Source organism: Talpa europaea (assembly GCF_964194135.1).
Source record: "Talpa europaea genome assembly, chromosome: 6".
Classification (NCBI taxonomy): domain Eukaryota; kingdom Metazoa; phylum Chordata; class Mammalia; order Eulipotyphla; family Talpidae; genus Talpa; species Talpa europaea.
In genome coordinates this window covers 114,593,541-114,616,077 of record NC_140072.1, presented here as the reverse complement: position 1 = coordinate 114,616,077, position 22,537 = coordinate 114,593,541, and the positions used below count along the sequence as shown (strand labels likewise).

Genomic DNA, 22,537 nt, shown 5'->3' with positions numbered 1-22,537 from the left:
TTTGGACTGACAGTTGGAAATGTCCTATCTCCCTCCCATGATTTGTGAATCTGAGGAGCAAGGCTGAGGTGTAATTAGGAATCTTTACCTTAAAAACTGTGGTGGTCGCTCGGAGAGCCAAAGAGAGCAATGCCAAAAGCTTGGTAAACATTTTTGTGACGGGTAAAGAAGGCAGTCTCTGCATAAGAAATTGAGAAAAAGTAACCAGAAACTAGAAAATGAAGGTGTCACTGCATAAAACTATAGACTCGTAACAACCAAATAAAGTGTTATCCTTAGACCTTGAGCTGCTTGTTTTCAGTAAAAGACATTTTTATTATGGGATGTTTTAGTTCACTTGTATTTGATTTCTCCATGAGAAGGGCTAGTGTTACCACATTGTGTACCTGTAAGGATTCATTCATTGTCTCAGTCTGCTTGTCCAGTCGTGACCAGACATCCTGGTCTGTTAAAGCAGTAAAGTGTTGAGAGGCAAGAATTGTGGTTAAGGGATGAACTTTGGTGTCAGACTCCCAGGTTTCAGTTCCCACCTCCACCGCATACTATGTGGCTCTGGGTAAAGTGGGTTGGTTACTGCGTCTACTTCATTAGGAAGCTGTCAGATCCATAAAGCTCTTAGGGCAAAGAGCAGTGCAGGGAAAGTGCTATGTGCTGTAGCAAGCGTTTTTATCGGAGATATCCATTATATAATTGCTTAAGAAATAAAAAACAGACTTGAAAAAGATACTCCATTCATTCAGTGCAGACAGTTTAGTGGAATATTGATAACTTCTTTGAGTTGACCAGACCAAATGAATCCAACAAATGTAGACCACATTGGTCTGCCTGGCCCATGAAGTAGTTTTATGCTTGAAATATTAGGGAAGTTAGGATCAGGATTGGCATCTGGAGGCCTGAAAACTTAGTTTGTTTCTTCAAAATAGCAGTCTGTCTGTAACTTCGTATCACTCCTATTTCTTAGCAAAAACAAAAAACACTTGAATCACATCACTATCAAATTAGATATCCTCTCCTAAATCATCCACAGTGTTGTAAGCCAATGTTACCTTAATAAAGAAAAATATAAAGAAAAGCAGATAGGTTGTTTTGACACCTCTCACATATCAGGCAGATGCCTATGTATTTCTCAGCTACACTGTTGTCCCTGTGTTACAGATGGAAAGAGTGTTTACCTGGAGATCTCATTGCAGATCAGTAACTGAGCCTGCATTTGACCACGTCTCATCTTGCTTGATTTCAAAGTCTGTGCTATTTATTCTATTTTAATATCACCAAAAAGGAGACAGTCTTTTCTATTTTTCTACCCCTGGACAGGTCAGGGGCCCTGTAATCTCAGCTCTAAGTTTCTGTTTCCTCATTTAAAAAATACCCAATTTCTGTCTAGATTGAAAAATCTGTGAACTTTTATGAACTTAATGTAACAGAAACCAGAAGACAAGATAGGAATCTTGATTCTGGATTTTTTTCCCCTCATATGCAAATACCATTCCTCAAGTGAAGCCTATTGTCACAGCAAATATGTTGAGCCGTGAGTGTAATGAAGCTCATTTGTCAGTGTCGGGGGCCCCGAAACTTTATAAAAGTTAAACAGGGACACATTTCAGAAATGCACTTCTGAACCAAAGAAAATGCCTATGTTTCCTGTTGCAAAAGGTGTTCTTTTCAGTTGCTTGAGAAAATAATAGAGAGAAGCTGATGCGAGCACACGGGTATTTTGTTTGACCCAAGCTCTTTCAGACTGCACATTCCTCTTATGTGTACTGCTCACCTGTCATTTTAATATGAAAGGGCACCTGTCTTTTGTCTCAGTACACATTTACCTTTCAGCATTTCAGATGGTGAAATGAGAGGTACCTGAAAAAGTTATTTTTTGTTTCGTGGGTTTTGGGAATCTATTCAATACCTGGTGTTTTCTTTAGACTTTATTATGCCTTCTGCTGGGTAAATGTCATAGAAATGCATTTAGTGACTCTTAATCCTTTTCTTTAACTAAAGTTGAAAGACTGTGCTTCTCATAATAAATCAGCTTGTTGACTTTTCCAAGGGGGGAAAAAAAAACCTTATGTGAGTTTTCACTTTTCCAGAACATTTAATTAGAATCCTATCTAGTTAATGTCATTCAGCACACACACACGCACACAAACACATGCATGCGTGTGCTCACACACACTCTCAAACACACATACACACTTACTTTGGATGTGAAAGTGTAGAGTGCAGAGATCAAAAAAGTTTAGAATGAAAATTAACAGGCCCCCTTTGTGATATGTTCTTTTTTTTTTTTCTTTACACAACTATTTCACTTTAAAACTTAGAAGATCTTGTATTAGTTAACATTTTCCTTTTGCAGAGATTTTGATAGTTTAGGGGGTTTAAGGAACTAAAGAAAGACAAACTGTTGGAAAATGTCAGATTTTTTTCTTTTTAGTTACAAAAGGTAAAAATGGCTTATACATCTGTCATGGGACATAGACACCTTGAATTAAAGATCTAGAAGTTAATAAACAGCCTCCCAAGGTATGACGTGGTTGAAACTACCCTCCAACAAGCTAGTATCCTTTAATTTGTTTTTAATGCATGAACGCTTAGTCTCAACTTAAATAAAAGAATCAATGAGACTTGCTGATAAAAACACCAATGATACAAGTTTCTGTAATTGCATAATTTCATGGGCTTATATATAAGAAACAAAAATCAAAAGATGGGGCCTCCCTGGTGGCACAAGGGGTTAAGACACAACCTATGAACCTATCTGCAGCCACTGCAGCACAAGTTCGATCCCCAGCCTGGGAGCAACCCACATGATGCAGCAGACCTCCCCTTACTCGCCTGCTGCTCCCCTCAGCAGTGTACTTCAGTGAGTCTGCCTGTTCCATTCCCCACTCTTTCTCTGGTGAATCCTCTCACCCCTCCACACCTCTGGCCTGTACCCCAGTTCTTGTATGCATAAATAAATGAATCTTTAAAAAAAATCAAAAGATGATCTGATGGTAAAGTCAGAACTTCTATTTTCAAAAATATTAAAAACATTTTCAAAGATGTTGCCAGTAGGAATTCTAAGTGTATTTGTGGGTTAGACAAAAGAAAGAAAGTGGCATGCTATTTTTATTTTTAGCTTATTTCCAGGGAAATCACTTTTGAATAATACATTTGCCGAATTCTAATTCAAATGAGTTTAAGGACAATTCACTGTTCCTGAAGAAATCACTGGAAATTGTGTTTACTATCACCACCATCCAGCCTGGTGTAGAGCAGCTGAGCTGTGTGCAGTAGAAGCACACTCCTCTGGGAGTGAAGGGTGGGGGTTGGGAGGTACCGACTCCTTTCATTGTCCAGGCCAACTCTTTCAATAAGAACATTTTCATAGAAAATTCACCTACCATGCTGCTCCTGTTTTTTCACATTAAATTTAGCTTTCTATTTTCTAGCAAGACTCTAAGGTGAAGAAAGAATGGAAACAGAATTCTGTCTTCTCTTCAGTAGATCCTTTCTAGGCTCACTTATGCATGCCACTATAAGTCTTATAAACTGATTTATCCTTTTAATTAATTTTTACTCACATCATGAAGTTAATTTCTGTTATCTTTGTTTATGAGGTTGTACCCTTTGAATTGCTTCAGAGCACAAGCATAAAATAGAATGTACCATTTAACACAATGCAGGAGACACTGAAATTGTTCTTTAATCCCTTGAAACTTGACTAATACAAGGAGCACTTAGTGTTTTGTTTTATTTTCTCTTTACAAAGGGCAGATATAATTGAAATGTGGGTCTCTCTTGAGCAAGTAGCAAAAGCCAGCTCTCCCTGGCCTCTCCTCACCTTCCACCCCCTACCTCAGCCTCTGATTTTGAAGACAAATTTGAAGGTCTTGTTCTATTCTTTTAAGCATGGAAAGATTACCCATACTCCAACTTTATTAATGAGGCAATGGAGGAAAGGAATGCTGTGCATGAAGCTTTTTAAGTATTAAAAGAAAGTTTGTATTTTTGTAAGAAAATTTTCAATAAGAATTCATTTATTGGGGCCTCCCCGGTGGCGCAGCGGGTTGAGCGCAGCACTGTGAAGCTGTCCACAGCCTTTGAAGTGCAGGTTCAATTCCCAGCTGGCCAGGGAGATTCCCACATGGCACAGCAGACCTCTCCTGTCACACCCACTGCTCCCCTCAGCAGTGCTTTCAGTCTGTCTGCCTGTTCTGAAAACTGCTCTGTCTCTGGTGAATCCTCTGACCCTCCCACGCCACTGGCCTGTACCCCAGCTATTGTATAAATAAAAAATAAATCTTTAAAAAAAATTTAATTATTATCCAGATAATTATTTACTATTTTCTGATATACTTCCACCCTCCCCCAACCCCTCAATGGAGAAGGTTTATATTCTATATTATATGTCTTCATTAATCACTTATGCCCTGATTGCTAATAAGTTTTCATTGCTTTTGTTCATCAGTGTGGAAGTGTCCACCTCATGTATATCTTAGGTCTATTTCCTTTTCTTTTTGTAAAAATGACGTATAATTAACATATAACATTTGTTTAGCATGTGCGGTATAATGATTCTGCATTTGTATGTCATAAATGATCATTTTAACTAGGGTAGTTAACATCCGTCACCACACATAGTTTCGGATTTATTTTTCTTGTGATGAGAAAGATTCACTCTCTCAGAAACTTTCAAATAATGCAACAGAATATTAACTAGAGTCAGCATAAGGTACATTACTCCCCAGAACTTACTTCTCTTATAGCTGGAATTTATGCCTTTTGACCAAATTCACTCATTTATCCCTCCTACCTCGCTTATTTTTCATGACTGCTTAGCTTGGTTCCACCTCACACACTACTTATCTGATTTTGCACTGGTTCCTGCTCCATATTTGTGGATTCACAGAAATCCTTATAATCAGGTGGTGTTTCCTTTCTGGCCACACACCTTGGCCCTTAAAATAGTAAAATAGCCATCTTAGAGACAAATGAAGCATCTAAGCTCCTACTTTCTATGTTTTTTTTTTCTATTGTTGTTGTATTGTTTTGTTTTGTGTGTATGTTTTTGAACTAACACTACATTATAACATTATATATGTTATAGGTGCAACTTTAAAATCAACCTGTGTATACTACATTGAGTTCACCATTAAATGTCCAGTTCTATCTTTTACCATTCAGGTGTCTCTTTGGTTTGAATTAACCCATCCTTTCTACCTTCTACACCAATTCATCTTATAGTTCAAAAGTTTGTTTTTTTTTTTTTAATTTGGTTCATAAGTTTATTCTCTCTGTATAACACAAGTTTACATATGGTTTTGTCTTTCTTCATTTGGCTTACTTCACTTAGTAAAATATCCTCAAGGTCTATCTTATGTTATTACAAATGTTTGAATTTCATCTTTTTATAGCTGAGTACAACTCCATTGTGTATATATAATATGTCTTCTTAACCCACTCATTTGTTGTTGGGCACTTAAGTTTCAATAACTTAGCTATTGTAAATAGTTCTACAATGAACATAGGAGTGTATGTATTCCAAATTCATAAATACTGAGGAGTGGAATACTAGGTAATATGGAAGATTTTTTATTAATATTTTGAGAAACTTACTGTTTTCTATAGCAGTGGAACCCATCTCTATTCCTCTTTTTTCCCACACATCATCAATACTTATTGTTCCTGATATTTTTGTTATGGGCCTTTTCATTGTATCTCATTATGGTTTGATTTGTAAAATAAAATGGCAGATTCTTTTCAGAAAATCACTCATTTCCTTTTACCCAAAACACTCAAAGTAATTGCCATGAAACAACTTATGTTTATAACTAAGAGGATTGTTAGAATTTTAACTGAGGAATCTAAGTTGAGAATAAGTGATTATTCCATAGTCAATACATCCCTTTATCTGCCTATCTCAAATAACAATGTATTTTATATACTCCAATTCTAATCAGGAAGCCTACAAAAAGTAGAGATGCCTGTCTCTTAAATCAAGGGTCAGCAAATTTTCTGTAAAGGGTCAGATAATAAATATTTTAGGCATTGCAGGCCTGTTCTATTGCAGCTCCCAATTCTGCCATCACTGGAAAGCAGCCATAAATAATACATAAATGAATATGGCTGTGTGCTAGTAAAAAACTAATTTATGGACACTAACATTTGAATTTCATGTAATTTTCACACACTATGAAATAGTCCTCTGTTGATTTTCCTTCCAGCCATTTAAAAATATAAAAACTATTCTTACCTCACATGTTGCACAAAAACCAAGACATAGACTGGATGTGCCCGGGGAGCCATAGTTCACCACCCAATTATAGATTTTCAAATGGGAAGGATACAAATACCATGATTAGACAGCCAACGTGAAAGCAAAAGTGTGACTGTTTTAATTTGGGAGAAGAAATCAGCGAAGGGGCATCCCTGGTAGTGCAAGGGGTTAAGCACCCCATTGTGAAGCTATCTGCAGCCTCTGCTATCTTCACCCCATTGTGAAGCTATCTATCAGCACGAGTTTGATCCCCCACCAGCCAGGAAGCTACTCACATAGCGCAACAGTCTTCTTCTGTCTCGCCCACTGCTCCCCTCAGCAGTGTATTTCAGTCAGTCTGCCTGTTCTGCTCTCCACTCTGTCTCTGGTGAATCCTCTCAACCCCCACATCTCAGGCCTGTACCCCAGTTCTTGTATGCATAAATAAATAAGTATTTTTTTAAAAAAAAGGAAATCAGAGAATATTAAGTGCTGACTTGACTGAGGAAATCCAGAGAGCATTTGAGGCAAGAAACTGTCTCAACAGTGGACCACACCAGCCAGTACCATCCTTCTTAGATGGCATTCATCTGGTGACATAGTTCCCCCCCTCTTTTTTTTTTTTCACACTCTTCAGTATTATAAGTTTAACAGTCAAGTCTGCTGTAATATTCTGACCATTCGTCAGTACAGGACAAGTCAGGGTTTGCCTCTTTTTTTTCTCTAATACATGTCGTATTTCAGCCTAGACTTTCCTCTTGTTCCCAAAGACCATCATAGATAAGTATGTCTGTGGGGTCAACCCCTTGTTCATCATGAGTATAAACGGTTATCAGCCACCTACCCTGTGGTTGTGCCTGGTGAGCCATGCCAGTCTGTGACATCTCCCTCTCCTTGATCCTGCTCAATTTCATGCCCATCCTGGTTCTGGTGTTGCTGCTTCTACCTCTATCAGGAATAGCAAAGTGGATGCTATAGCAGTATTTCTAATCTCAGTCTTTCTCACCAAGACAGAGATACACATCCTCCTCCCACATAAAAGAGAAATGTTTTTCCTCATTTAAGACATTCAGGCCTAACACTCTCAGTAGTTGTTTCTATCATAACACAAAAGATAGTGAAGACATGCCTGTTAGTTGCATCAGAAAACTGAGCTCAGTGCCCTGAGGATGGGATGTATTTTTGAAGACATGACTTATATCTTGCTTGGCTTATTAGATCCCATGCTCAAGATGTAGATTTTAGAAACTTAAGGATGACATAAGGAAAAGCATGTCAACATTTGCCATTACTATGCTATCTGATCTCCTAAACTTCTTAAGCTAGGGATTTGCTGTTTGTTTTTAACAGTTTGGGTTGTCTCTGGCCAGTAGACACCTGCAAATGTAGACTTTTGTCTTCATAGGCTGAATGAGTCAGAAGTTGAGGTTTTGACTTAATTCAGTCATTAGGCGTCTGGTTGAATAGAGCCCTTTCAGAGTAACCTGGAATTTTCTGTGGGCCACAATTAGTGCATCAATATTTCTAGATTTAACTAATGTGTACTATTCACTCTACTTCTGAAAGGACCACTTGATCCTAAAAGAACTCATAGAAACAGTGTTTATGTAAAGTTGAATGTAAATGTTGGGTCCAGTTTGGACTAGTTTTCCCATGTAGGCATTACTTGTACTCTCACAGAGCTTATTAGTTTGGTCTTGTGTGTGTGTGTGTGTGTGTGTGTGAGAGAGAGAGAGAGAGAGCTTATTAATTTATTCAAGTGCTTGCTCCTAGGCTCTGAGGATACTGAAATAGTACAGATATGGTCCTTGACTTCCGTGTATTCAGAAACTGTTATCTGAATACAGAATCATAAAATCTCTATGACCTCTTGTCATAGGTGATTTAATAGAAATAGAAATTGAATAATTTGGTAGTAGCTAGAAAAGTAAAAGCAACTTTGAAGATGAGACAAAGGTTAATTGGGGAAAGAATTATCCATTCCACTGCAACATAATGAAAAGTGCTGAACTTGGAGCCAAACACGTCTTTTTCAAAGGCCTTGGGCAAGCTACTCTATACATTATTGCGCCTCAGTTTTCTCATCTCTAAAGTGGGGTTAGCAATACTCACTTTGCAGCTGTAGACATAAGGATCAGCAAGTAGCTCCCATCCTTATTGTAGGCCTTTTCATCAGAGGCTATGCATGATGAAGAAGCATGCTGTTGAGCATTGGATGGAAGAAGCAGGGACGAGATCAGTATTGTGGGGTTGCATGGGGACAGGGCTTCCGCTCTGAATGAGAGCCAGGAAAAAGCACACCTGGGTCAACTATTGTCCCACTCCCCTTGGGAGCTCATTTGGACAATGGCTACTGTATCTTTTCCCAGCAAAGCTTTTGCATATTTTACTGTTCTTACAAGTTGACTGAGAAACCTGGTCAGATTACATACTTCTGATGGCTTTTTTTATCATGAATCTCAATATTCGGACCCACTCGATGATTCCTAAGGGTTTGCCCTAATTCTTGATCACTGACAAAGTTATTTAAACATTACAGTATTAAGATATCTAGGATTCTTTCCCAATAGATAAGCAAAAAGTGGCTGTTTATAAGCAGTATGCATGCAATACCTAACTTGGGGGTGGTATAATACTTTACCTTATAATGTATATTCTCAGTGACAAATGGATTTTGTATCCTAGAAAGGTCTGGGCCATCTGAGTGATACACATTTGTGCGGAGTATTGAAGCAAAACATAATGAATTAGCCTGTATAGTGCTTTCTGAGGAACCCGGTGAACCAAGGTAGACCTGTGAAGTGCCCCTTTAGTCTACCAATGATGATTAGCCCCAGTAGCAATCAGCCTGTGCCTTCTGCTACTTTTGACTGGAAAGCAGCTTACCCATAATTGAGGATGCAAGTGTTAACTTGTCGGATGCCACAGCAGGAGAGACAAGATGGAAACCCCCACCTGTCTGACCCCAGACCTGCCAGCAGGACGGTAAGATGTCCTGAGAAAAGATTACCAAATGGTAAGGTGTCCTGAGAAAAGATTACCAAATGGAAAGTCCTTTGAGAACAACGATTTCCCAAACTGTAGTCCTGGCTTGGTTATTACGGGTAAGCGATGGAGCACCCAAGCATGTCTTTGTCTCTTCCAGGAGAGAAACCCTACAAGTGTACCTGGGAAGGCTGCACCTGGAAGTTCGCCCGTTCGGATGAACTGACAAGGCATTACCGCAAACACACGGGAGTGAAGCCATTCAAGTGCGCGGACTGTGATCGCAGCTTTTCCCGGTCAGATCACTTGGCACTGCACCGCCGGAGGCATATGCTGGTGTGAGGAATGCTACCTGTCCAGCTGAGCGTAAGAGCTGGATCTCTTAGCGGCACCCAATTCAGCAGGGCTGAATCCCCTTCACAGTGTTAACGCAAAAGGGCATCACCATCCCACGATGTCTGAAACCAGAGCAGGAAAAAGAAGTAACACTTCTCCTTTTGGTCTGAAGGTAACCCCCATCACGACTACACGAGAAACGTCTTCACGCTGACCTGGGAGATCGGTGACACAAATGCTGGAGAGACAGGCATTGTTTTCCATGCTGTGTACTCTGCCATTTAAAGGTGTTTGTAGCTTGTACATTTTCTGAGCTGTCAGGCGTTTTGTTATTGATACTTTAAAGGTCATCTACCACAAATTGATGGCTAGAACAAGACCTTTCAAATTTGGATTATTCTCCCATCATCCCACCCCTTTGCCCCTTTTTACAAAAAAGTGGTAGTTACTATCAGAATAAGATAGAACACACATCCAATCTGTTACCAGCAAGCAGCATGAAAGTAGAGAAGAAGCAGCTGTTGGAGAGGTTCCATTACCTGAAAATAAAGGGGACTCGGGCAGCCCTTTGCGATAGTGATGGCGGCGACTAGCTATCACCCGCAACTTGTCATTTTGCCATGCCCCGAAGAAAACCAACATTGAATCTTTCATTTGTTTGTCGTTGATTGTTTTTGTTTTGTTTTGATTCTGTTTTGTTCATCTGTTCGCGCAGAGGGGCAGCGACATTTCAGTCGGAGTCTAGTCCTGGTGTCTGCCCTGGCATGGACTGGCACAGAGCTGTTCTGTAGTTGAATAGGAAGAGCCTGTCTAAAAAACTACTGCCCCATTTCAAATTGCAGTGTTCTGTCACCTAGGCATCATCTCTTCCTGCCCCTAGTATTTGATTACAAGGAATCAGGGGAAAAAAAACTTTCTTAGACACACTGGCACCAAGGTAAGAGGTGGGGCTGCCCGGGCAAAGTCAGTGAACATGAAAAATCAGACAAAGCAGAGATGGAAATAATGCGCCTCTTGAGGAGAAAAGCAATAATGAATAAAAGGACTTTCCTACAATAACTTCACTGAGGACTCACGTTACCAATTTTCATGCTTACTAAAGGGATTGTAAAAAACACCCCAGCATTCTAGATGTCTTGGTTACATTTACAGCACTGAGGTAATCTTTCTGCTGTTTGTTGTCCTGCTTGGTTGAGTACCACAATTAAAGATTATGCTCCCCTTTTCTTGTTTGAAAACAGTTATTTGGTGACTAGAAAGGCCAGGGAGGCATAGCAGGGAATTAACTCTTGGGTTAATGGGTCAGTTCTCCTTGGAACCGAGACAGTGGGAGGGGAGTGCTCCCTGAGGAAAAGCTGACATGGTGCTAGTCTCCTCACTTGGAGAGCCCAGGATAAGTGACTCTCCAGCAGGTTCTTCTACCCAGATGTCCTTTACTGAACTGGACCAGGACCCCGGGGTTCCGCATTGGCCTCTGCAGGGGTGTCGAGCCCTCTCATCTTGTGCTGAGGGTGAGAGGAAATTATAGTCCCGTCAACACCCTAAAATTATGAGCCTTTTTTGCAACTAGCAAAGTCTACAGTAAACAAAGCAATACATCACCAACAAGCATTCTTTCAGAAAAATTACCATATTTTTCCCCCACTAAAAGCTGTTTTTTCAGCTTTATGTGGCTGAGGGGCTTAGCGAGGTTTTTTGTTATTATTGTTGTTGTTAAGATTTTTTATAGCTTAGATAGAAAAGGTTGCCAGCATAGACCTTTGCAATATATTTTAATTACAAACACTTGATTTGGGGAATTGCACAAATTAACCTCACGATATTACTAGCTCATTTTTAAATGTTTGAACATTCTGAAATAATTTCCGGCTACAGAATTATCCTTTTTTAGGATCGTCTTGTAATTCAGATAATCTTATTCTGATGAAGCAAGAAAGAGCTATAAACACTGAAACAAGGACGATTTGTGTTGGATGGTATTAAAAGACATTTTTTAAATGTTCAAGCAACAGCATAATGATTTTCAGGTCAAATTCTGTCTTCAAAAATATGTGCTCTATATTTTCTGCCAGGTCTGAAAAATTCATCAGGCAATTTCCCTCCAACAAGGGCTGCAGTTCTATTGATAAATAGCTTCTTTGACACAATCTACTTACTAAACACCAAGCACTCGGTTTTTTACCAACTGGAAAGTTTTTTATCTGTACTGTATGCAACTCCTACTTCTCATTGCCTATGACATTCAAAATAGAAAAAAGGCTTCTTGATGCATGCCAGCGTTGGTTACTAATCAGTGGCAAAGAACACAGAGCAGGGAACACAGCCCTGAAGCCCTCTGTTGCCCTAGAACCTAGCTGCCAGCCCAGTAGGTGAGTCACTCAGCTGAAGTGTAGACCTGATTCCATTCTGCTGCTCTCAGAAGAAGGGCCAGACCTTTTCTTTGCTAAGCGAGGTCTTGAGAGTGTAACAGGTAGAAGTGGTTTTTAGGTTTCATAGAACTGTCAGGCAGTGGGAGCTTCCTGAGTGACAGCTTGACTTAAATTTAGCACAGAATGAAAGCAGTTGCTGCTCTCTAATAACATAAGAAAGATTCGGGGAAGTGGGTTTTCTCCTCACCCCTTGAATGTGGAAACCAGACTGAGACAATAGATTAACTTATAAAACCTGTCAGCGTTACACCATTTCCCCTTTTTGACATATTGATATTTCTAAGGAGGAATCCAAGCACAAGACGTGAATGAGTGACTGATGTAGCCCCAGGACTGAAACTTATTTGGGGCTGGTTTGAGTAGTAAATTCTCCTTGATGAATTTTCTACATGTGTTTCCCCATGAAAAGGAAAGTGGTTTGGGAGAGACGGAATTGGATTTTTAAGTAGGAATATCTTCAGGCATTTCATCTGATGTCCATTCTAACCTCTTGAAAAAGCACAGTGGATGATGAACAGGACAGGACAGAATCCAAAGGACTTGTCTGTGGTCTGCTAACTAGAAACAGACTTTGGTTTGCTACTTGAAGCCTTTTGATTGGCGGCTGGGCACATCTATGTGCTGGGGAATTCTGCACTAGAAAGGCAAAGAAGCTGCAGTAGGCCTGATCCTCTTTACATGGTAGAGATTGAGCTCAAGGAAGGTGACATTATTTGAAAAGTTGCGTGGTTCAGGCTTTAAGGTTCTAATAGGTCTCCTCCTCATATTCTTTAGTCATTTGGGAAAAGATTCACACTTCCCCATCCTGTCAATCAAGTGTGGATTCTGAGAAGCCTGCATGATAACTTGTCTTAAGTTCTATTAAGGCATTTAGGCTGAAAATCCTGATGACTTTACCAGGAAGACTATACTACTGCCTGACGTTACTTTTACAAAACACTATAGGACATTTATTTTCAAAAGCAGTTGAATGACAGTAACATCAACCATCTTTAAAAAAAAAAAAAAAAGCACTTTTCATTCACTTTTAAGTTTAAGTGGAAATAGGAAGAAGATTGTTGGGGTGGGGGAGAACTTACAAAATGCTACAGTGTTTACAAATGCCAGTTCTAGATGATTAGAAAGGCCATTTTCATTATGGTTAAAATTTGAAATAGGTTATATGAAGATTACATCCATTTTTATACAGCTTTTTTAAACTTCAAATTGCCACTTGTGTTTTAAACGTAAATAGAATTTTGCACTTTGAAATCAGTTCATTAGATGATAACATGTATATGGATAAAGATGCAGTATTCCTTATTCTGTACTTCATTTATTATACTTACCAAAGCTGCAATTGAATAAATCTGGTGAGGTGAGGCCTTCAAGTGTATTACGCCTTTGTTATGTTATTAAGACTGCTTAGAAATGTAGCCTTGAAGTTATTATAAGGTGTCTTAATATTTATAGTAAGCATTGACAGAATTTAAGCAGTGTTAAGAATACCAGCATTCTTGATACATTGAGTTACGGTCTTCATATAAGAGGTTGAACGTGAGATACCTTCTGAATCATCGTAGGCCCAGAAAGCCTTAATACTCATAGTCCATAATCCAATCTCACATTTTGCTCTTTACTAATGCCTGTAAATTTCAGAGGTAAATGTATTCTACAACTTCATTGACCAAATCTCTTCCTTCTGTCTTTCTGAGGTAGTTAGTATTTCTCATTAAATAATCTTTGGATTTGATCTGGTTTTGTTTAGAAAAGGGGTTTAGTAAGTCATGTCTTCCATTTACATTTCTACTTATCCCCATGCTGCCTTCCACTTACTTGTCTAGGCACCCCGAAACCATGCACACCTGTATACACACTTGTATATGCAGCAGCCAGTGGGCTAATAGATGTCAACAAAGAACTTTTTTAAAAGAGTGAATTTGTAATAATCCATGCTGTTTAGAAATGTAAGCTATTTACCTTATTAGGGAATCAGCTTATAATGCTATATTATGACTTTGCCTGCATTTTATAGTTGAGAAGTGTACATAAAAATTACAAATGCTATATTTTCACAGTTTCATTATAGAGTAATGTCTGTTTAGCAACCCATGTCCATTGGTACTTTAAATATGCTAAATGCTGTGCAGTTGCAATAGAAATTCAGATTTTCATAAGAAAATGAAATAGGATACTGCATCTTAAAAAAAAAAAGAGTGGAGATATTTTCCTGTATTCGTTACATATGTCATAGTGGAAAAAGTATTTTCAGACTCACAATTTTACAGAGGTTGTAAATAGTTTGATGAAGTATGTTGGGGAAAAGAGCTTCTAGTTTTCATCACAATAAAAATAAAAAAAAAACCTTGTTCAGATATGCCTTGTATATCTTACCATGAGTGATGTTGCCACAGGAACTCTGTTCCCAAGTCATGTGGTCTAACAAAATGGAGTGGCCACTTGTCTCAGTTTAGCCAGGATGGTTTAAATCACAATGAAGTATTTTAAGTTGGAGGCAACCGATTCCAGACTCAAAAGGTTTTTGCCTGTAAAGAGGAAGACAGTTGCGAAGGATTTTGCTTGTGCTGAAGAAAAGCATCTAGCAATTGTTATCTTCCTCCTCAATGAAGTTGGTTATAAAATTATACAGGTGTTGATTCTTTGTAATTCCAGAGGGAATACTTTTAGGTATAGCAACATGTTGACAAGATTAAGTGCTATGGATATGGCCACATGTTAAATGAATCTGTACTGGCAATAACAATAAGCTAATGCCCATTTTCAGAAATGAATTAAAAGCTGAAAGTGCCTGTCAATAAACATTATGACCAATGAGATATTCCTGTAATTTTACACAGCAATAATTCTTCATCAGACTGGGTTTTTCCTCTACATTTGGGAAATGAGCATACACACACAGACACACACACACAGTAAATATATGCATATAGTAAATTACATCCATTCACACACCCACTAAATTTTTTTTGTGTCTCTTAAGTATACCTAATGTTGTTTATTTTAGCATTTCTAATTTAGTCACCCTTACAAAAATGTAAGAATGTAAATCTGAACATTAAGGTGATCTTCAGTGTATACTGTGGAGTGTGGCAATTATCATTTTGAGATATAAACGTCACTGTGATTAGCCCCATACTTGTGAAGCACTGTGTGTGACTCAAAAAGTTTTGTTCAGCTGACAAAAGCCAATTTATTCAGAGCAAAACACTGAGGGATATTGTTTGTTTTGCTCTATTTTATCCACTAATATCTAATATACAAACCCATCTCTGCATTTCTTCTTCATTTCCTTTCCCCTAATATTTCCTGTTATCCTCTAAGAACCATTTGAAATGAATATTGACATGATTATTTCTCCCTAAAAAGTCTAATAAAGTACAACTGACACTTAGTAAGCCTAGCCTTTTAATAAAGGTTTGCAGATTTACATACAGAATTTCACAATTTTTTTCCTATAATTATTTTATTGCTAAAAGTGGAGTCATGAATAAAAATTAAAAATGTAATTATATGAATAGACGAGCCCTGGAAGTACTCCAGCCCTACCGTCTCTCAGAACACAACTTCACCCAAACAAGCTGTGGAGAGCTATCAGCAAATCACACTCTTCCAGAGCCAAACATTTGGTAAGAGCAACTTTAAAAGCATAATTGTGATTACACACTCAGACTCTGGACGTGAAGACTACCACAGTGGACACTGGGCCACACCCCAGACCACAGGCTTAGGAGACCATCAACTGTTTCTCTTCAGAATGGAGGAAATTGGCCAGATTAGGGTGTAAAATGACCAATTAATTGTCAAAGGAGAGCTGCTGGGTTCCTTAATCTCACCAAAGTCTAGTCTTCTGACCAGACTGCTTTCTGGAAGTTGTCTGAGAATTCCAAAACAACTTGAAAGGTCAAAAAATTCAGCAAACCATGAACATAGTAGCTGTTTCTTATTAAATACTATGCGCCAACAGCTACCCTAGATGATTTTTCAACACATGACCTCTAATATGTACAATGGTTTTACATTTTAGAGTGGGGGACTGAGGCATGGAGACTGTGACTGAGTTGTCCTTAAACCCAGAAATAGTGAATGGCAGATCTGGAATGTGAATTAGCTTCTCTCTGGCTCTGGGGGCTGCATTGTTCAAACTACACCACACAGGGCATGTGTTCCCACCAGCCAGCTTTCTGTATTTCTAACACTTAAAATAGTTTTATTACAGATGCATAGTCAACTATTTTCCAAGTAAGATATAGGAACATGCTATATAGCTCATGATCTGACATGGGTACAGAATATTTGAAATCAGTCACACGTGAAAGATCATTATAAACCAACAGCAACAGCCAGAAGTCTCCCGGAACTTGTCACTCCCCTCCAAATGTTTGGCCTGGAGATCCAAAATCATCAAAAATTCTTCCCTACTCCATAGCATTTTAGCCTGGGTGAGTTTTCTCAATTTCACGTATTTCCTTGTAGGTATAGTAAAAGCCTTTCCACTTATGTAGATCTGCTAAATTCTGCTTAAGGGGCATTTGAAATTTTTGCTTCCACATAACTGATTAATAACAGACCTCAGGGTCATTCATAGGGTGGCAATCCCAAGCATTCAGATGCTGAGCAGGAGAGAGAAGGGATCATTCCTTTTCAGATTTCTCATCTAAAAGCACCACCTTGGAATGTTTTAAGTAGTTTTATAAATAATTTGCTTATAGTATTGTTGTTAGTTTCATTGAATTTTATGTAAGAAGCTGTCCAACACCAGAGAAATGAAATCGCCTCCTGTTCTGTGTAGAACAAGGTCTTTGACAGTCTTGATTCATGGATGTACTAATGCACTTAGAAAACATTAAGAGAACATCATTTCTCATGGTTTTTCTTTTTCGGAAAATGAATCTCCTGAATTATGATCTTTCTCCCTGTTACTTGACTAAGAGAAGAGATAAAACCTGTATAAACAGATTCCCTTCCATGCTGAAAGCAGTGTTCTGTGTGCGCAACTCATGGCAGAAACGGGCACTTCTCAGTTAATTAGGTTTCACAAACAGTAATTTCTCAACAACAAAACCACAGCTTTAAGGGAGTTGAAAAGAGATGAATAGTAGAAATAGTCACATCAGTGCTTTATTCTTTCTGTAGTTCATCTCTAGAAATTTTAAACGTTTGCAACAACAGAGTCTGCCTTTTGTGCAAAGCAAGAACCGATGACTTTGTGTTAGTTATGTCTTGCTTTCTCCAAAGCAGGCATACCAAGACTTTCACAGAGATTCATTTTTGTCGAGAAATGAGGGTGACTAGGAGGGAAGAATTTGGGTCAAATTCTAGTGAAAGTGCCCAAGTAATCAAAAAGAAAGATATTTTAGGGACATACCAACAGCTTCCCTTTCTGCTAATTTCATGCTCCAAAGACACCGCTAAAACATAGAAAATTCTTTTTGTGTTTTTAGTTTTCCCATAGCAAAACTTTGTAATTACATCCAGACTACGTTATATATTTTGTTACTCAAACTTTATTACATTGGATGGGTATTGTTGAACTGGGGCACTGGTGCCTATATTCAAGGCTCTTTCCTATCAACTTGTCTGTCCACAATTTGTTGTGTTGAAAATTCATTTTAAAAATCACCCTCCCCTCCCCCGAATGGTAGATGTTTTATTTTGTTCATGTCTATGTGGGACACATTGCATCACATGGCAAACCAACTCTCCGTGGATGTGAGATAACTACTTAAAAACCAGCTTGAAAACATTGTCTTTTGTATTATGTCATCTTGCATCATAATGCAATTATGTGTATCATAACATGCTCATTTTAAATAAGAGAAACCAGCAAATTCATGTTTGTCCATAGAAGAATGTACTCAGAACTTTGTGTTGTGAAACGGTGAGAGCAGACCACCTTTAAGATACCCACCTGCCACTTAAAATGACTTAGTTATAATTAGTAGTAGTCTAGACATCGCTCTTGGTGTGTGGGGGTCAATTTGAATGTCATATTCCTTTGAATCAATCTCTCAGTTGTATTTGAAAAAATACATGGGAATAAGAAAAATATCATCTTTGGCCAAATCAAGCAGGCATCTTTTTCCTTTTTCTTGACACTTGGCTCATTATACATGGTGATTGGATCACAAGATCTCTCTGTGTAAAAATACAAAAACATCCTTCAGTTTACAAAACAGTTATTCTAGGCATAAAGCCTCTGAACAGCAAATTGAATAGATGTGCTGCATCTGATTTGCTTTATGGATATAATTTTATAGAAGATTCTTGGGTTTCTGACGCCAGAGACCTGGAGTGCCCAGAGGAGGTCCTACACATTAAAGGATAACACCCCCCGCAATGATACTGGCAAACAAATGTGTTAATTTCTTAAGTCTTCATTTGGGTTTCTGTTCAGAGTTTTAATTGCGAATGAATTTATTTCTCCAGCTTATCTAAAGATCTAATTTCCCAATAGTTTCCTCTGCATTTATATACTCTGTAGTGTTTAGGCAACCCCTTGTTATAAGTTTATTAATATTATGTAAGTGTTGTTCTTGTATTTATGTATAGTGTATGTATTGTAAATATACTCAGAGCTTTTTTCCTTTTACTGTAAAATGGTGATTTTTTTTTTGCCCTATGATAATGTAAAGGGAGACCCTCCTAATGAGATTCTCTCAGAGGATGATTATTCCAGTCTATTCTCAGAGATTTAAATGAACAAGTGTTATCGTTTTTAATGGTGTCTCAGACATATTCTGTTGGTGCATTGCTTTTCTGTATTCAACTTTCCTATGAATTGAGCTGTGAACCGAAATAGAGTTTAAACCTTTAACTGTATGCATTTGTATAATTATCTGAATGAAGGCATGAAGGTTAAATAAAGCATTTTGTATGGAACAAAACTCCCTAATTATTACTAAGTCTGACTCAGACACTTTGGAAATCATAGTTATTAACCATTCTAATTAAACCTTTGTTATAAAAAGTTTTACCATTTGTGTATAGTAATTTAAAATGCAGAATGAGATAGACTCCATACTAAAAAATGGAGTGGGGTTTTCTTTCATAACAACCAGCACCTAAAGAGGGATCCCTAACTTAATATTTTAGTGAATGTAAAACAAAAATAGTGGTTTGGGAATTTGAATGATAGAAAAATATATCAGAGACTAAAATGGAATCTCTGTGAATTCTAATTTTGTCAGACTTATGTATAGTTTGTGTAGACTAATCCATCTAGCTCATACCAATGATAGCTTATTTCTATAGATTTTTTTAAAATATATATTTTTTAAAGATTTATTTATTTATTTATACAAGCACTGGGCACAGTCAGAAGCACGGGAGGGTGAGCGAATTCACCAGAGCCAGAGCAGGGAGCAGAGCAGGCAGAAGGACCGAAGTACACTGCTGAGGGGAGCAGTGGGCGGCAGGAGAGGTGTGCACGCCATGTGGGACCCTCCTCGGGTGGCCGGGGAGCACTGGGTGCTGCAGAGGCTGCGGGCAGCTTCGCAACCCAGCGCTCAACCACTGTGCCGCCGGGGAGGCCCTTATTCTATAGATTTTTAAGAACACTGGATTATAGTCTTAAAAATGAGACTGTGAATAAGCACTTGAAAAACTGTTGAAGTGTTTTCCTATACAATGCTCTTTGATTGAAGATCTACTAGAAATAGCTATTCTACAGTGAAAATGGTAATAAATACTACTGACAATTTTATAGAATGGTAATAGAGGGCAGATAATAATTAAAATAATATTTGAGCAGTTCTTAGGTGCCAGGTCATGTTCAAAGCATTATGTTTGTCCCCTTTATTCATTACAAAAATCCTGAGTTAGATTCTGTTATCCTAAAATTATAATGAAAAAGTGAAGTGCTAAGTTCAGGCAACTTTCCCACTCAATGTGATTTCGATTAATGTGCTTGGCCACTGAAGGACAAGGAGTTACTGGCATAGAGAAAGGACAGAAAGTGGGGAGCAGGGGTTGAAGGGGGAGAATCAGTAGAAATAAGCATCACAGGGCCTCGCCAGTGGCGCAGCAGGTTGAGTGCTGTGCTGTGAAGCTCTCTGCAGCCTCTACAGCATTAGTTCGATCCCTGCCAGCCAGGGAGTACCCACATGGCACGGCAGACCTCTCCTCCCTCACCAGCTGCTCCCCTCAGCAGTGTCTTTGGTCCATCTGCCTGCTCTGCTCCCTGCTCTCTCTGGTGAATCCTCTCACCCTCCCATGCCTCTAACCTGTACCCCAGTTCTTGGGGTAAATAAATAAATCTTTAAAAAAATAAATAAATAAATAAATAAATAAATCTTTAAAAAAAAAAAAAGAAATCAGCATCACATCAACAAATACCTTTGATTATGTATATACGATTAAACCCAACAAGATACCACCTTAGATTCAGACTCTGCGAACCACAGTGTAGTTTAATAACTCATAAAAATTAGAAACTGAAATTGATTTTGACTCTCTCTGTTACTGACTCCAGTCCATTCCCTAATGAACAGCACATTCTGCGACACGGTCCTGTTCCACTGCAGAGAGTGCCAGGTGGGCATGGAGAGCTCCCCCTCTCCCATTGGTGGTACACTGTTGTTTGACTTTTCCAAACTCGGATGCTCTGGGCACTTGGCTACAGGCCTTAGGGAAGCCATTTCCTCCCCCAGGGAGGTTCTCTGGTGGTGATGGCAATGCCGACTTACAAAAGAAATCGCTTATTAAAGAATTACATGTTTCTTTGAAAACTGAAGCAATAGATCATAAGTACATTTTTACTAAACTGTGAGGATTTTAGTTGTTCCACTTTAGAAGTACTTCCTTAAGGCAGGGGCCAGTAAGAAAAGTCTATCTTGTACACTCTGGTGAAGCATGGTAACTTGGAAAGCTGACCTCAACATTCACTTTGGATATGACTGTGTAACAAAATGGTGAGTCGGACATTAGATTTATGTGTCTTTGGCTTGATTTTCTGAATGTTCTTTCTGGGCCACACAAGCAGCCAAACCAGCTCTCGGCTTTTTCTTTTTTTTTTTTCCCAGTTCGACCCAAGAAGTTTTGTCATAAGGATAGACCAGTGAGAAATCTCAGGATAGGTCACAAGATACTGTTTTACACTCAAGGTAATTTATTGGTTGATATTTTCCCTACCATATGTTTCCCGGATATTTCCATAAGTGGAATTGGATGAGTGCTAGAAAATTCTCTGATATCCTCAATCCTCACCTTTGTGGCAGTTGATTCATCAGAGCTGTGATTTCTAATCTACATTTTTGGTTTCATTGTTTTTTACAAGCTCCTGTTTAATGACTATGAAATTGCAGTATGAAAGAGTTAAAAGTAGAGAGATGACAATGTGCTTAAGATTAGAATAAATTGGGGCTTTATCAAAAAAAGAAATATTTCAGAGCTAGAACAAAAGCATACTCCTTAAAAATTTATTTTAAATCCCAAATGGCCACTGATGGTTTTCATACCATATAATACATTGTCTTCCCACCAAAGTTGCATGGTTTCCTTCAACACAATGAATTCCTTGTGCTTTGTCCGAGTGCTGTCTGGATTTAATATATTTCTGTCCCAGCAGTGTAATAAGAGTAATTTACATCACTTCCTATTTAGTTTAAATTCACCAATGAACACCTACACAGCCCATACACTTGGGTGATTCTCTATTTCTGAACAAACAATTGCATTTTTTCTTGTAGTTTTATATGATTTTTTATAGTTTCACTATTTTAAACTGGTATGTGTATGTGAAAGAAAGGGAAAGAGAATTAGTTTCATGAGGCCATCATAATGCCAGCATCATCACACTTAACACAGGTATCAAAAAACAGTTTTACTCAGAAATGCCACAGAATTACTTAACTACATTTATTGCCATCAGGACACCCCATTTCTCTTATAGCTATGGTTTGCATGCACATATTGTAGTCCATTACCTTGGAAAGGATTGCAAGTCACTTTCAGTCTACTGTGGTGTCCAGATCCCTTAAAGCTTTCCGACTGTCCCAAACATCTAGGTCAGTTCCAGAAACTTCAGGATGCTGTCCCAGACTCCTCTGAACTCTTAAATTTGACTTTAGACCAGGTCATGGGGTAGAGTGGCTGAGGAGAGTTAAACATTGTTTGCCATCCTCGGGACCCTTAGCTTACATTAGTGAGGCCAGTTCTTTCCATTTATGAGCTAGGATCTATGGACCATCCTTCACCTTTCATTGCTGATTTGGAGTCATGCTTTGTTATACCTCAGTGTGAATCCATAGTACTTGGGTATCTATATCAATTCCTTTGTAATTATGTAGTAATATTACATATTTCCAGAGAGCATTTAAGTTGTATTTATTATATCTAAGGATACATTGACACATATATGACAGGGCACAGTGTAAAAAATAAATTTTGAAAATCTGGTTGACTGGCCTCTTTCTCCTTTTGCCCTGCTCAGTATCAACCAGGTATGTTCATTTCTCACACTGAACAATCTACCCATTGTGGCAGTGAATTTTCTGTGTCAACTTGGCTAAGCCACCGTGCCCAGATATTCGGTCAAACATTGTTCAGGATGATT

The 22,537-nt window shown here is 38.4% G+C and overlaps 1 protein-coding gene across 2 annotated transcripts in view; it reads left to right on the top strand.

Annotated features, from left to right (window-relative positions):
* KLF12 (KLF transcription factor 12) overlaps positions 1 to 9,562 on the top strand; it is a gene marked incomplete at both ends in the record, with an annotated part of 279,428 nt that extends 269,866 nt beyond the window's left edge. For both annotated transcript variants that reach the window (XM_084235699.1, XM_084235698.1), the window contains one exon: positions 9,381 to 9,562. In XM_084235699.1, the coding sequence (XP_084091825.1) occupies positions 9,381 to 9,562 (182 nt within the window). The remainder of the gene's footprint in view (positions 1 to 9,380) is intronic.
* Between the last annotated feature and the right edge of the window lie 12,975 nt (positions 9,563 to 22,537).